Raw genomic sequence first — 13,932 nt, 5'->3', positions numbered from 1 at the left:
CGAACCAAAACAGCCTAATCAAATACATAGATAATAATTTAATATAGTTCTGTTAAATATTTTCACGCGGCCCTAATTGATGAATTCAGTCATTGGTAAATATGTTTATTTATTGTTTAGATATTTTTAATTAATACTAGCTGACCCGGCAGACTTCGTAGTGCCTCAATCGAGAAATAAAAGACCTAAACTTTTGTATAAAATAAACTAAAGGAATCCGTCCGATGGGGGGGGAGACACATCAAAGGAAAAACAAAATTGTTTGTTTTTATTTAATTCCGAGCATTTTCATATTTATGTACCTTTTAAACCTTCTCTGGACTTCCACAAATAATTCAAGACCAAAATTAGCCAAATCGGTCCAGCCGCTCTCGAGTTTTAGCGAGACTAACGAACAGCAATTCATTTTTATATATATATAGATTACATTTATAATTTCGTAATCTATATCAAACAGTAATTATACACAATTTAATGTTAGCTTTTAACCGACTTCAAATAAGAGGAGACTCTCTTTCGGTTTTTTTTTTTTTTTTTAATTTCACCTGTTTTTTCTTTCAGGTACATATTCGGAGTGCTCCTTGGACTAATGCGGGGCCCACAGGTGGAGGAGCCACCACCAGAGCCAACTGAAGAGGAGAAAATCGGTCAGTTAAGACACAGGTTGCTCGCGAATCAAAGTAAGGCGACCACCAGGTACTAAAGTGTGGATGCTTCGCCGGAAGCGTTTGGTCACGCGGACTAAAGAATTCGGTTTTTTTTTCAAGACGCCATTTTGTAAATGGCTGTATGATTCGTGTTTCCTTTGCCTTGAAAGTGACTTGTAATGTTTAATATTTTTTTATACGTTAATTAATTACTGATTTGTTGTTTTGTAATCATGAATTTTATTGACGTGACCAAACGCAATATACAGACAAACTAAACAGCCACACGCAGAGTTGAGGAGTAACACTAAATGTTGCGCACACTGCTCACACACAGACACACTTACCTGTTTATATTTAAAAATATCTATTTTAGTTGAAACACTCAAAAATGTCAAGAACAAGATTAATAATAATGCCATTTTAATAAAAAAATTGCATAAAACCTTCCTTTGTTGAAATAAAACGTGAATGAAGAATTTGAAGACTTCTATAATACTGTTGTTCTATGTAATACGATGAAACGTAAAACCGACACTAAAGAGAGATACAAATACTCCATTCATCTGTGAGAGAACGAGATAGAGAGAATTTACCGCGTATCTCGCATTACTTTTATATAACACGACACATTTCGATAAAGCCTTTGTTAATGAGCCTAACTACGGGCGGCATTCAAGTTTTGATGTCCATGGACTCTTGAACCACTAAGGGGATATAAGATCGTTCGCCTATCTGCGGCTAGGCATCAACATATTATTTAGTAATGGGGGACTTCGGTCCTGTCTATGTTTTGTACAATGCCCCATGAGGAGTACTCTGAATCGTTCGAGATGATCTCTCCATCTCCTATTTACCATCGCATATCCCACCATGGGAGCAGAGTTCATCCATACTAATTGGAACCGCCGCGTTAATCCATAGTGCGTTTCCAGAGATCTTCTCTGCTATGAATGAATGTATTCTCCTTCACGATACATTCTAGACGCTATGACGCGTCCTTCTTAAAAGACGATTTGTGGAGAGTACTCATTAGGTAATGACTTTGCTGTGCCTCTGACATTGCTGACGTACATAAGTGACAATCACTATTAGGACAGGATGCTCGTCAGCTTGCGGAGGCAATAGAAAAGCACTTTTCACAACCGGTACGATTGCCCACATCATTACGGACCCTCCGGATCCATTAACGGTGCTTTTAGGTACCACGAGCACCGATTATCGTCCTCGTCGAACCCGTCTCTTGCGACGAAGGGCTCGACGAGCGAATTAACCCATAGACACAGCCCACTGAGTTTCTGGCCAGATCTTCTTAGTGGGTCGCGTTTCCGATCCGGTGGTAGATTCCGCGAAGCACTGCTCTTGCTAGGGCCAGTGTTAGCAACGCTCCCGGTTAGAGGCCCGTGAGCTCACCTACAACTCAAGAAGAAGCTGCATCAGCATAGGTAGGGAAAAAAGAAAAAGTACAGTTGTGCACTGCCAGTTAGACCAGTGTGTGCTTAGTGAGAGTTTTTTAACTTCACTTCCCTTCGTTTGACGCTGTTCCAACTTCATACAAATTTGAGTTAACTTTTACGCTTTCGAGAACGTTAAAGAACTCGCACTAAGCACACTGAACGTTGACTCTGCTCTTGGTTTGCGTTTTTCAACTAAAACGATCCTGTAAATATTCACAATAACCGTGAATTTGTTTTTACGTGTCTTTTTCTTTCTGGCTGCGATTAAGTATAACGCTGCTTAAGTTTCTGTGCGTGCTAATAGCAAAGACGTTTGCCGGTATTCTGTTATTCAAACGAGATTTACAGGAAACGAGATGAGTTCTTGCTATTAATTGTGAAAAAGCTATTACTAGTGGTAGGACGTCTTGTGAGTCCGCGCGGGTAGGTACCACCACCCTGCCTATTTCTGCCCTGAAGTAGTAATGCGTTTCGGTTTGAAGGGCGGGGCAGCCGTTGTAACTATACTAAGACCTTAGAACTTCTATCTCAAGGTAGATGGCGGCATTTACGTTGTAGATGTCTATGGGCTCCGGTAAGCACTTAACATTAGGTGGCTACATTAGGTGGGTAGGATAAATATTTACATACGTCTATCGGAAAAATGAAATAAGTAATATTGTATATACCCTTTTCGTATTTCTTTAGGAGCATGTTAAATTATTATGAAGACGTGTTCTTTTATTAATTCTATTCGTCTTTGATCTGATATAAAAGAAGGTAATTTGCGGCATTCTTTGTTTGTTTGTTTGTTTATCAGTGCCCTATGAAATTCTCGTGGCGTTTTTATAATTAAAACAAAACTATATAAGTCGTTGATGCTACGTGATTCCAACGAATAGATGACAATGATGTCGCGTGACGCCAACAACAGATCAATTTAATTTGATCAGGTCCGAGACATCTGCCAGCTTTGCCGCCTGCTGATGACACTGGACAGATGCAAGTCTCGGCCTTCGGTTTGGACATAACTAAAGAAGACAACGGCCAGTGAGTATTGAAAGCTTATTGTACATCTATTGGACACCGGGAATGCTTTGCGTAATTAGTTTTATATGTTATCCCTTTATCTCCTTTATGATGGTTGGCGATGGTTCGAACCGAAGCAACGTTCATATATGAGTGGTTGTGGTACCAAAAATCTTTCTTGTTAATTTTTTTTTCCTACCTTTGCTGACAGCCTTAAAAGGCTATTTCAGCTTCTCCTTGACGTGTAGGTGAGCTCACGGGGCTCAAACAGGGAGTGTTGCTAATAACACTGACCCTAGCAAGAGCAGTGCTTCACAGAATCTACTACCGGATCGAAAACGCTGAGAAGATCCGGCGAGAAACTCGGTGGGCTAACTTATCACATAAAATCCGGCCCTGGAATGAAATCGTCTCCATGATGTTAACTGAATGCTCTGACATGTACTTCTAATGAGGCTTGTTGAGTAACCAGGTGTTGGGCATTGGCTGTGCCCCTTGCATTGCTGACGTCCGTGGGCGACGGCTACCACTCACAGCTAGACCGTGCGCTAATCTGTCTAAAAGAGAGAGAACACTTGACAGCTTGCAGGGTACTTATGGTATATATTTACGTATTACTTATACCAACGCAGGATCCAGGTGAAGCCGCACGAGTCTCCTACTACATCGACGCCGTCGTCAGGTGAAGAGGCCGACGCGTCTCCGGACGAGGGACTGGAGCACTCCGAGGAGCAACGACCACCGTCGCTGATCGACTTATTAGGGTAAATGAATTATCTGCAACTGTAGAGCTGATGCTAGTGTAATAGTTGTAGGTAAGGTAGTAAGGGCGTATAGGAAGATCGCCTGAGTGAGTATAATACCTATACCGCAAAGTGATCATGGGTTCCTATTCGACAGTCTCTGTGCAACACCAACGAGGGTTAGGACTTTATATTTGAACTTTGTGATTCGTATGAATCGCTCTGCCTTCATAACACCTTTAATTATACGTGTTTGCGGGTATCTGCATACTGCGCCAAGTACTGCTTAAGTTTATATAAGAGGATCATGTTTTTCAGCGGGGAACAAGCAAAGAAACAAGCTCTAGAGCGCATTGAGGCTCAGGCCGCGCAACAGGCCGCCATGTCGGCGATCGAGGCCGAGAGCAAGAAGGTAAGCTATCGTCACTTGTTTTGCCGGAAACGTGTCCAGAGTTCAGTGGTCATGGACTGTTTCATCACGAACGTGACGTCATCACCTTTGCGACGTGACATCGAAATGTTCATTCATAGATATTAAAAGTTCTTCGGTAAATAACAAGTCTCCATTGTATTCCACAAACCACAATATTATCCACCCTTTAGAAATTTGTTAGGTAAATAAAATCAATATCACCCTTTAGAATTTTGTGAATAGAATTTCAAATAATGATGCTAACTAATCGTTCTCCGATTGTTTTGATGCAGCGAGGATTTCAAAATTTATATTTCAAAAAGGTATTTGTTATGATTTGTTTGTTAAAACAATTGTAATTATTGCATTTGACATAATTAAGAGATATAGCGGGTCCGGCAGACATACTGTCATGAAAATTAAAGGGTTCCAGAATCTGATCGCAGCGCTACCTATTCGATCTAAAATACGAAACTGTGGACATGAAGAAGGGCTCGACAACTTAAAAAACTTTCATATCGCGACACCGAACCCCGCTAAAAGTTTCACGCATGAATTCTGCAATTATGTTGCAAATACCAACTTGTAAGCATTGATTGGCGAACCTTGGGGAAGGGTTATGTTCAACAGTGGACGTGCGTTGTCTGAAAAAATAATAATTAATCAGCCGTCACATATAATGTGTATACCTAACCTTTTTAAACCGTCACATTCACGAAGCTATCGAAGTGTTTTGTAGCTTCAATTTACGCCGATACAAAAACCCGTAGTATAGGGTCCATAGCTTTGGGAAGCACTTTCAGTTACCGCTTCTGCAGATGTTTTTATTTTTATTTTATTGCATAGATCTGTGGGCGAGCTCACAGCCCACCTGGTGTTAAGTGGTTACCGGAGCCCATAGACATCTACAACGTAAATGCCGCCACCCACCTTGCGATATCAGTTCTAAGGTCTCAGTATAGTTACAATGGCTGCCCCGCCCTTCAAACCGAAACGCGTTACTGCTTCAGGGCAGAAATAGGTAGGGCGGTGGTACCTACCCGTGCGGACTCACAAGAGGTCCTACCACCAGTATGTCCATGCTCTTGGAAGCAGCAGGGATAAACATACACCGATTAGAACTGTGTTTCTCGGCACAGGCCGTCCAGGGTCCTGCTTCATCGTCAGCTCTGTCCCAAGTGGATCTGTCGCAGTACACACGGCGGGCCGTTTCGTTTTTGGCCAGAAACTTCTACAACTTGAAATACGTGGCCCTTGTGCTGGCTTTTTGCATCAACTTCGTGCTTTTGTTTTATAAGGTAAGCTATTAAGGCAAGATTTAATAGTCTTGTTTTGGATAAATCTCTAAAATTTCAAATGGGAAATGAACAAGACCGTACAGGAACTTTTATATTCAAATAACAATAAGTACTACAACCCAAAAGGCAACGGATAGTTTGCTACTGTAACGCAAGGTCCACGCTATTATTATAACAATTTTTATATTCATTAGAATTTTTTTTATTGCTAGGATGTCTGTGCAGATTGTGTTAAATGGTCAACGGGCCCATAGACATTAACCACGTTAACCCAGCTACCCATCTTGAGACTTGTGTTTGAATACAACGGCTGCCTCACTCTTCAAACCGAAACGCATTACTGCTTCACGACAGAAATAGGCAGGGCGGTGGTACCTACCCGTGCGGACTCACAAGACCCCATACTAACACTAAAGTTCATTTGTAAATCTTAATAGCCACTAATAAAGTATTTGACCATACTGTCTCTAATCAGCTTTGTTTTATTGGAAGTAATCAATACTTGGTCCGTTGTCTTCAGGTTTCGACTCTTGATGGCGAAAAAGCCGAAGGTTCGGGCATCGGAGACATCATTGCGGGCTCTGGTTCTGGGCAAGGCTCGGGCAGCGGCGACGGTGAGTTAGGATCCGAATTAATAACTCTAGTGTCGCAATTTCACTCGACTAATTGTGACAAAACCTCTTGTCTCCAACAATAAACACGTTCGGAGGTTTCATCTATGAGGCTTTCGAAATGGTGCTAATCCTTCAATATCCTTCACATGTGTCAAAAGGCTTTCTTTTCATTCGTTCCGTGCCTGGACTTTGTAGTACTTTTACGCCATTTTAGTTATTGTGCCTGGTAGTTATGTCATGAAATTTTGCACAAGTTACATGGTATAGGCCTAAAGTCACCAAATTCAGCGGAGAATGCGCAGCAGCACGCTCCGAGGATTCCATACCGTCCTGCATATTTCTGCAGCGAAGCAGTCATGAGTTGGAAGGGTGGGACAGATTTAATGTAAAACAATTTAGACTAGGATCTCATATTTCAATATTGTCTCCATTTATGCAATAACAAAAGACGTTTTGATGTGAATCATCTATGGTCGCACGTAAAATCGATTGCTGGCATGGCGACGCATATATCTAGCAGTATGGACACTGTGGCTAGGCGTTGCCATGCGCAAAAGTTTGTTTATTTATTAATATTTTATTTTCCGTTATGCCACATAAATTTCCTGTCGTAAACTATATTTTTATGCATCAATAACTGCACTAATTAATATCAATGTTTCACACTTGCCAGCCTTTTTTATTTATCAATCTTTTTTTCTTATTTTTTATTACTTAGATGGGTGGATAAGCTCACAACATACCTGGTGTTAGGTGGTTACTGGAGTCCATAGACATCTACGGCGTAAATGCGCCACCAATATTGAGATGTACGTTCTAAAGTCTCAAGTATAGTTACAACGGCTGCCCCACCCTTCAAACCGAAACGGATTACTGCTTCACGGCAGAAATAGGCAGGGTGGTGGTACCTACCCGCGCGGACTCACAAGAGGACCTTACCACCAGTGTGAAGAAACGCTATTTACGCCTATATAAATATTGGACGCAGGAAGCGGCGAAGAAGACGACGCTTTAGAAGTGGTACATATCGATGAAGACTTCTTCTATATGGAGCACGTCATCAAAGTGGCAGCGGTCCTGCATTCCATCGTGTCCCTGGCTATACTGATCGGGTATTATCATTTGAAGGTTCGTATCTGTTTGGTGGGTCTATTGGTGCATAGGCAGACCAAAGACCAGTTTAATGCGAGTATTTTACCTTCTAGATCGCGTAAAAGCTAAGTCAAATTTGTATGGAGTTTTTTTTTATTGCTTTGCTGTGTGGACGAGCGCACAGCCCACCTGATGTTAAGTGGTTACTGGAGCCCATAGACATTAACAACGTAAATGCGCCACACACCTTGAGATATAAGTTCTAAGGTCTCAGTATAGTCAGAACGGCTGCCCCACCCTTCAAACCGAAACGCATTACTGCTTCACGGCAGAAATAGGCAGGGCGGTGGTACCTACCCGTGCGGAGTCACAAGAGGTCCTACCACCAGTAATTGCCAACTCTACCACGGTTGCACATAGGGGCGCTGTTCTTAATTATACGCGATTGAGAAGTTAAAAAACTCGCACTAAGCACACTGGTGTTGAATGATTAAAGACTAAAGTTTGTGCCGATTTCGAAATTTCAATCTCCGAGGATCCAATCCGCACTGCTGAAACTTTTGCTTTGGGATAAAATGAAGGTTAAGAACACAGTATAAAAACGACAGATTTTGACATTAATGTGACAGTTTCAATTCTGCCTTTCTCCTTTAAAGCTTAACGAGCGATTGCTCTCTATAAAAATAAGAAGAATCGTAGCGTCACAATGTGGTCCATCATTAGTGTCGTCGTTTATGTGATGAAAAGTCCTCACTATTGTTTGGTTTGTGTCCCGAAAACCCAAAAATAAGTACCTCTGGCCTGGTAATAGTCTGGTAATTTTAGGTACCGCTTGCGATCTTCAAACGCGAGAAAGAAATAGCTCGTAAATTGGAGTTTGACGGCCTGTATATCGCCGAGCAACCCGAAGATGATGACTTCAAAAGTCATTGGGATAAACTCGTCATATCTGCTAAGTAAGTATAATGTATTCCAGATTGTGTTAGACTTTGTTAGATGGCATACGGCTTCAGGAAAACTTCGAGTATCGTTTGATAAAAACATTAATAAAGACATACTCTATAGATGAACCTATTGACTCGAAGGACCCTTTCAAAAACCACCCGAATAATGCAACAAGGAATTGCTTATACCTTACTTCTTCATTGAACAATTCATTGTGTTTCAAACTACAGAATGTGACCGATTTTAGACCAATTTCTACAAAGCACGTACTCATAATAATATGCTCACATTCTATGGTCCTTAATGCACCATTTGATCAAATCCTTATTGGAACTGACGTTTAAAAATCCATATATTATTTTGCACTACGTACTTGAAGGACCTCACGTCCTACATAGCACCATAAGCGAACTAGAGGGGACACGTAAATTATTCATAAACTCTTACCTCTTGTTTTTTATTGCTTAGATGGGTGGATGAGCTCACAGCCCACCTGGTGTTAAGTGGTTACTGAAGCCCATAGACGACATCTACATCAGATGCGCCACCCACCTTAAAATAAAAGTTCTAAGGTCTCAGTATGGTTACAACGGCAACCTCGCCCTTCAAACCGAAACGCATTACTGCTTTACGGCAGAAATAGGCAGGGTGGTGATGCCTACCCGCGCGGACTCACAAGAGGTCCTACCACCAGTAATTACGCAATTATTATTAGAAGTAATTATTAGAAGTCTTATTGGCACTGACGTTTAAAATTCCTTAACTTATTGCACTACATACCTGAAGGACCTCACGCTTCACATAGCACCATAAACGAACTAGAGGCGGCACGTAAATTATTCATAAACACTTACCTCCAGTCACGGAGGAATTTGGCAGGGTCTTTCAATTCGCAACCACATCTACTTGTTCTTTATGGTATACATTCGTTCGCTCTAGGTCCTTCCCTGTGAACTATTGGGACAAATTCGTGAAGAAGAAAGTACGAGCTAAATACTCTGAGACCTACGACTTCGATTCAATATCGAATATGCTCGGGATGGAGAAGACTTCGTTCTCAGCTCAAGAAGACGAAGGCAGCAAGGGTTTGCTCCACTAGTAAGTGAACCAATATTAAATTTATAATGTTTCACCCTCACAATCAAATGTATGCTATAATAAAATGTATTACCAGCTCGTGTGCTAATATTGCGCGATTTTATCATCAATCGAAACAAGCAGACCGCGTTTTGTGACATTTTTTAAATGAATACCAATAAGACAGGCGATTGGATGATGCGAACAAGAATTGGTGAAAGTTACCAAAAAAGAATGATAACCTTCTTTGTGGTCTTGAAGACGCTTAAAACAGTCTTTGTTAATGCCACCGGTATTTTATATCTATTACGGTAGATCTACTCTCTCTACTCTGCCCAAATTAATTAACCAGATATGATCCTGATTGACGATACCTCCTGTCAATTCTGCACTTTTTTCCCCTACCTAATGGTTGGTAGCATAATGGGCTATTCCAACTTCACGCGGAGCGATCGGTGAGCTCACGGGCTCAACTTGAAAGAATTGCTAACACTAGCCCTAGCAAGAGCAGTGCTTCGCTGAATCTACTAATCAGAATCGCGACCCACTGAAAAGATCCGGCGAAAAATTCAGTGGTTGATTCTGCACGAAGAAGGTGGAAGCTATGTATAAAATTCGTTATAAGGATGATGCCCTAGACAGGAATGAACCACCTGGACAGTCGTTACCCGCACCAAAATGTCAAAAGGATCTTTAAGCGCTGTTACCAGGATTTATAGAGGCGGATTTATGATCAGAGGAATGACATAAGATTCCAAGCATGAAATTATCGAGTACCTATTTTTTCGAGCTCTGAACTAAAAATAATAACTAATTTGGACTGCGTATTAATATTGAACGTTTCCCGCAGCATTATAAACATCGACTGGCGTTACCAAGTGTGGAAGGCCGGCGTCACGATAACGGACAACTCCTTCTTGTACTCGCTGTGGTATTTCGCTTTCTCGGTTATGGGAAACTTCAATAACTTCTTCTTCGCGGCCCATCTACTAGACGTCGCCGTCGGCTTCAAGACTCTAAGGACGATTCTTCAATCAGTAACACATAACGGGAAACAGGTATTTTGTCTCCTCATTCATGTCGGTAATAGCTTATGTGGATTTTTATTGCGGGTAAACGAGATGATGGGGCACGTTTTAAATGTATTCCTTACTTCGCGTCAGAAATAGGCAAGATGGTGGGACCTACCCGTGCGGGCTTATAGGATAGCCGCAATGGCAGTAATGGAATATTGTTTCGTATTTTTTTTGCTTAGATGGGTGAACGAGCTCACAGCCACCTGCTGTTAAGTGATTACTGGAGCCCATAGCCATCTAAAACTTTAATGCGCCACCCACCTTGAGATATAAGTTCTAAGGTCTCAGTATAGTAGAATGGCTGCCCCGCCCTTCAAACTGAAACGCATTACTGCTTCACGGCAGAAATAGGCAGGGTGGTGGTACCTACCCGTGCGGACTCACAAGAGGTCCTACCACCCCCAGTATTTACGCTACAATACGCAGTATATTGCCACGTCCGCTTTATGAGATTACACACCCTATATTTGTTTATTTTCAGCTCGTCTTGACAGTGATGTTGCTTACGATCATCGTGTATATATACACTGTGATCGCTTTCAATTTCTTCCGCAAGTTCTACGTTCAGGAGGAAGACGACGAGGTCAACCGGAACTGTCATGACATGCTGACGGTGCGTAGAATACTGTGTTACCCTAATGGTCATTACCAAAATATTGACCAATGTCTTCTTCTTTGTCTCCACCTTATCCCACTAGGTAGGGTCGGCACAGCGAATTTTTCTATTCCATTCTCCTCTATCAACCGTGATCTCAACACTCACTCCTCTCGCTCTCATATCGTCATTCACACACTCCATTTTTCCCTCGGTCGACCTCTTCCCCCTCTACCTTGCACTACCATTTCCATCCATCTCCTAGTCATATGCATATTTTCTCTACGCATCACATATCCACACCACGCTAACCGTCCGCTCTTTGATTTGTTAATTACCTAGGCTACTTTCACACTTCCTCTGATACACCAATTTATGAAACTAATTTAAATATATATTTTTTCATTAATATTTCATTCTAGTTATTTTATGAAGTGAAACTTCATTAGGCGCGTTGAGAGTACAATGTAACTCGCTACAGATTCGTTACGGCTAGAGAGAAAAAAAATACAATTTAGGAAGAGAATGAGTAAAATAGACGGAGCATTTCACAAACCAGTCGACCGTGGAGAGAGGGAAAAGACAGAGCTAGCTAGGTCATCTTTCTCTTATACACAGTATTCCCTATCACAAGAGAAGTTTGATTTAAAGATGAAAAATGAAGAAAACCACAGTATTACACACCGCAAAAGAAGTTTCACTTCTTTCACGTGCACCAACTTGCACGCGCACCATTTTTAAATAATTAATTGAAAATTTAATGAGGTTTCAAAGTAATGAGGTCATCAGGGGCATAAAAGAAGTGAAACCGTTGCCTTAAAAAAAATTACTTCCGTGATGGTGCTCCATGATACGTGTGTAGGAACGAAGATATTGATATAATTAAATGCATCGCTTTCAACACGCATCCCTAAAGGCTCGTATATTTTATTTCGGCACAGCGTCGGTAGCTGAAGATTTAACATTTTAACATTATCCAACAAAATATATCGTACTATGTCGAATTATACAATATATTAATCCGTTTATAATATTATTATCATGTTAATACAATAGCACTTTGTATACTTTGCTTAATACGGATAGAAAATTTAGAAAATGGCGGCCCTTTTAAAATCACAATATTTAATAACAAAGTTTGCCGCCAAAATTAAACAAAACAACGATTAAAAGAATGACAGATATGTGACATTGTTTTTTTTTTTCAATTATTGCATCAGTGTCATAGACCATACAGCCAAATTGTTGACGTTATTGTGCAAATGTTTTGTGGTCCAGTGCTTCGTGTTCAACCTGTACAAGGGAGTGCGCGCTGGCGGTGGCATCGGGGACGAGCTGGAGCCGCCCGACGGAGACGACTCCGAGGTCTACAGGATCATATTCGACATATCCTTCTTCTTCTTCATCATCGTCATTCTGCTGGCCATTTTGCAGGGTGATTACATACACACTTACATTACTACTGTTTTGAATTTTTTGTGCAATTGCAATGACTTGTGTTGCTATACTAGAAACAATTATATATAGTGTCATGCTTAGGATTACCTTAAATAGAGTTCATATATTTTAAAAACGTTGCTGCAATAAGGACATCTATTTAATAAGAGTCCTTCAAATTGCTTGCTTGCAACAGATATTCAGTGTTAGAAAGTAATTTATCTAACCGCTGTGTCCTGTGCCTGAAGGTTTGATCATCGATGCCTTCGGTGAGCTCCGTGACCAGCTCGAGTCCGTGAAGGAGGACATGGAGTCCAACTGCTTTATATGCGGCATCAATAAAGACTACTTTGATAAGGTGAGCTAAGTATTGAAGTTTTTACACACACACACACACACACACACACACACACACACACACACACACACACACACACACACACACACACACACACACACACACACACACACACACACACACACACACACACACACACACACACACACACACACACACACACACACACACACACACACACACACACACACACGGACGCAAACACAATCACACACACACGCACGCACACGCACACACCTAATATAATATATATGTATGTTTAAGGAATTTTCTTCGGTTTTTGTGGGACATTTATGTTTATGTTTGGTAATGTTTAAAAGGCATCCTGTATTTTGGATGAAGCGGTCACTTTAGTTCGTGAATGCGACAGAACTTCTCAGTGGTTCGCCAACCTGATCCGATAGTAGATTCAGCAAAGCACTGCTCTTGCTAGGGCTAGTCTCAGCTAATTCCCCAGGCTGAGCCTATACGGGGATGCTAGTCTAATCAACTTTACCAACAATAGTTAGACAAATAAAATTAAGTTTAGGACAGTACTGACGCGACTCTGTTTCAGGTTCCACACGGGTTCGATACGCACGTGCAGCGAGAACATAATTTAGCGAATTACATGTTCTTCCTTATGCATCTCATCAACAAACCAGACACGGAATACACCGGTGAGTACACTACCCACCTTCTGTGTACATTCTAGCTTACGGACCATTTGGCACTGGTTACCGTGGTCCAGGCATCTTAATCGAAACATACTGGTGGTAGGACGTCTTGTGAGGACGCGCGGGTAGTTACCACCGCCCTGCCGCCGTGAAGTAGTAATGCGTTTGGTTTGATGGGCGGGGCAGCCGTTGTACTGTTAAAAGTGAGACCTTACAACTTATGTCTCAAGGTGGGTGGAGGCATTTACATTGCAGATGTCTATGGGCTCCGGTAACCACTTAAGATCAGGTGGGCCGTGAGCTCGTCCACCCATCTAAGCAATAATAAAAAAAAACACTAGGTCAAAATCTCAACTTTTACTGATGGTAGGACCTCTTGTGAGTCCGCACGGGTAGGTACAAAAAAAAAAAAAAGGTACCACCGCCCTGCCTATTTCTGCGGTAAGCAGTAATGCGTTTCGGTTTGAAGGGCGGGGCAGCCGTTGTACTGTAAAACTGAGACTCATCACCAGATAGG

The 13,932-nt window shown here is 41.5% G+C and overlaps 1 protein-coding gene across 50 annotated transcripts in view; it reads left to right on the top strand.

The window, feature by feature from the left end:
- RyR (Ryanodine receptor) overlaps window positions 1-13,932 on the top strand; it is a 167,339-nt gene that overhangs the window by 151,984 nt on the left and 1,423 nt on the right. For 25 of the 50 annotated variants that reach the window (XM_089738119.1, XM_089738110.1, XM_089738154.1 and 22 more), the window contains 15 exons: window positions 562-680; window positions 3,037-3,133; window positions 3,745-3,876; window positions 4,174-4,267; window positions 4,561-4,590; window positions 5,407-5,565; window positions 6,086-6,179; window positions 7,168-7,307; window positions 8,097-8,227; window positions 9,156-9,314; window positions 10,144-10,351; window positions 10,851-10,982; window positions 12,243-12,399; window positions 12,650-12,759; window positions 13,316-13,418. In XM_089738119.1, coding sequence (XP_089594245.1) covers window positions 562-680; window positions 3,037-3,133; window positions 3,745-3,876; window positions 4,174-4,267; window positions 4,561-4,590; window positions 5,407-5,565; window positions 6,086-6,179; window positions 7,168-7,307; window positions 8,097-8,227; window positions 9,156-9,314; window positions 10,144-10,351; window positions 10,851-10,982; window positions 12,243-12,399; window positions 12,650-12,759; window positions 13,316-13,418 — 1,865 coding nt within the window. The remainder of the gene's footprint in view (window positions 1-561; window positions 681-3,036; window positions 3,134-3,744; window positions 3,877-4,173; window positions 4,268-4,560; window positions 4,591-5,406; window positions 5,566-6,085; window positions 6,180-7,167; window positions 7,308-8,096; window positions 8,228-9,155; window positions 9,315-10,143; window positions 10,352-10,850; window positions 10,983-12,242; window positions 12,400-12,649; window positions 12,760-13,315; window positions 13,419-13,932) is intronic. The other 25 variants (XM_089738143.1, XM_089738152.1, XM_089738129.1 and 22 more) reach the window with 3 other exon arrangements.

This window comes from Bombyx mandarina, chromosome 24 (assembly GCF_030267445.1).
Source record: "Bombyx mandarina strain Sakado chromosome 24, ASM3026744v2".
Taxonomy (NCBI): Eukaryota; Metazoa; Arthropoda; class Insecta; order Lepidoptera; family Bombycidae; genus Bombyx; species Bombyx mandarina.
This window is presented reverse-complemented; position numbering and strand designations above follow the sequence as displayed.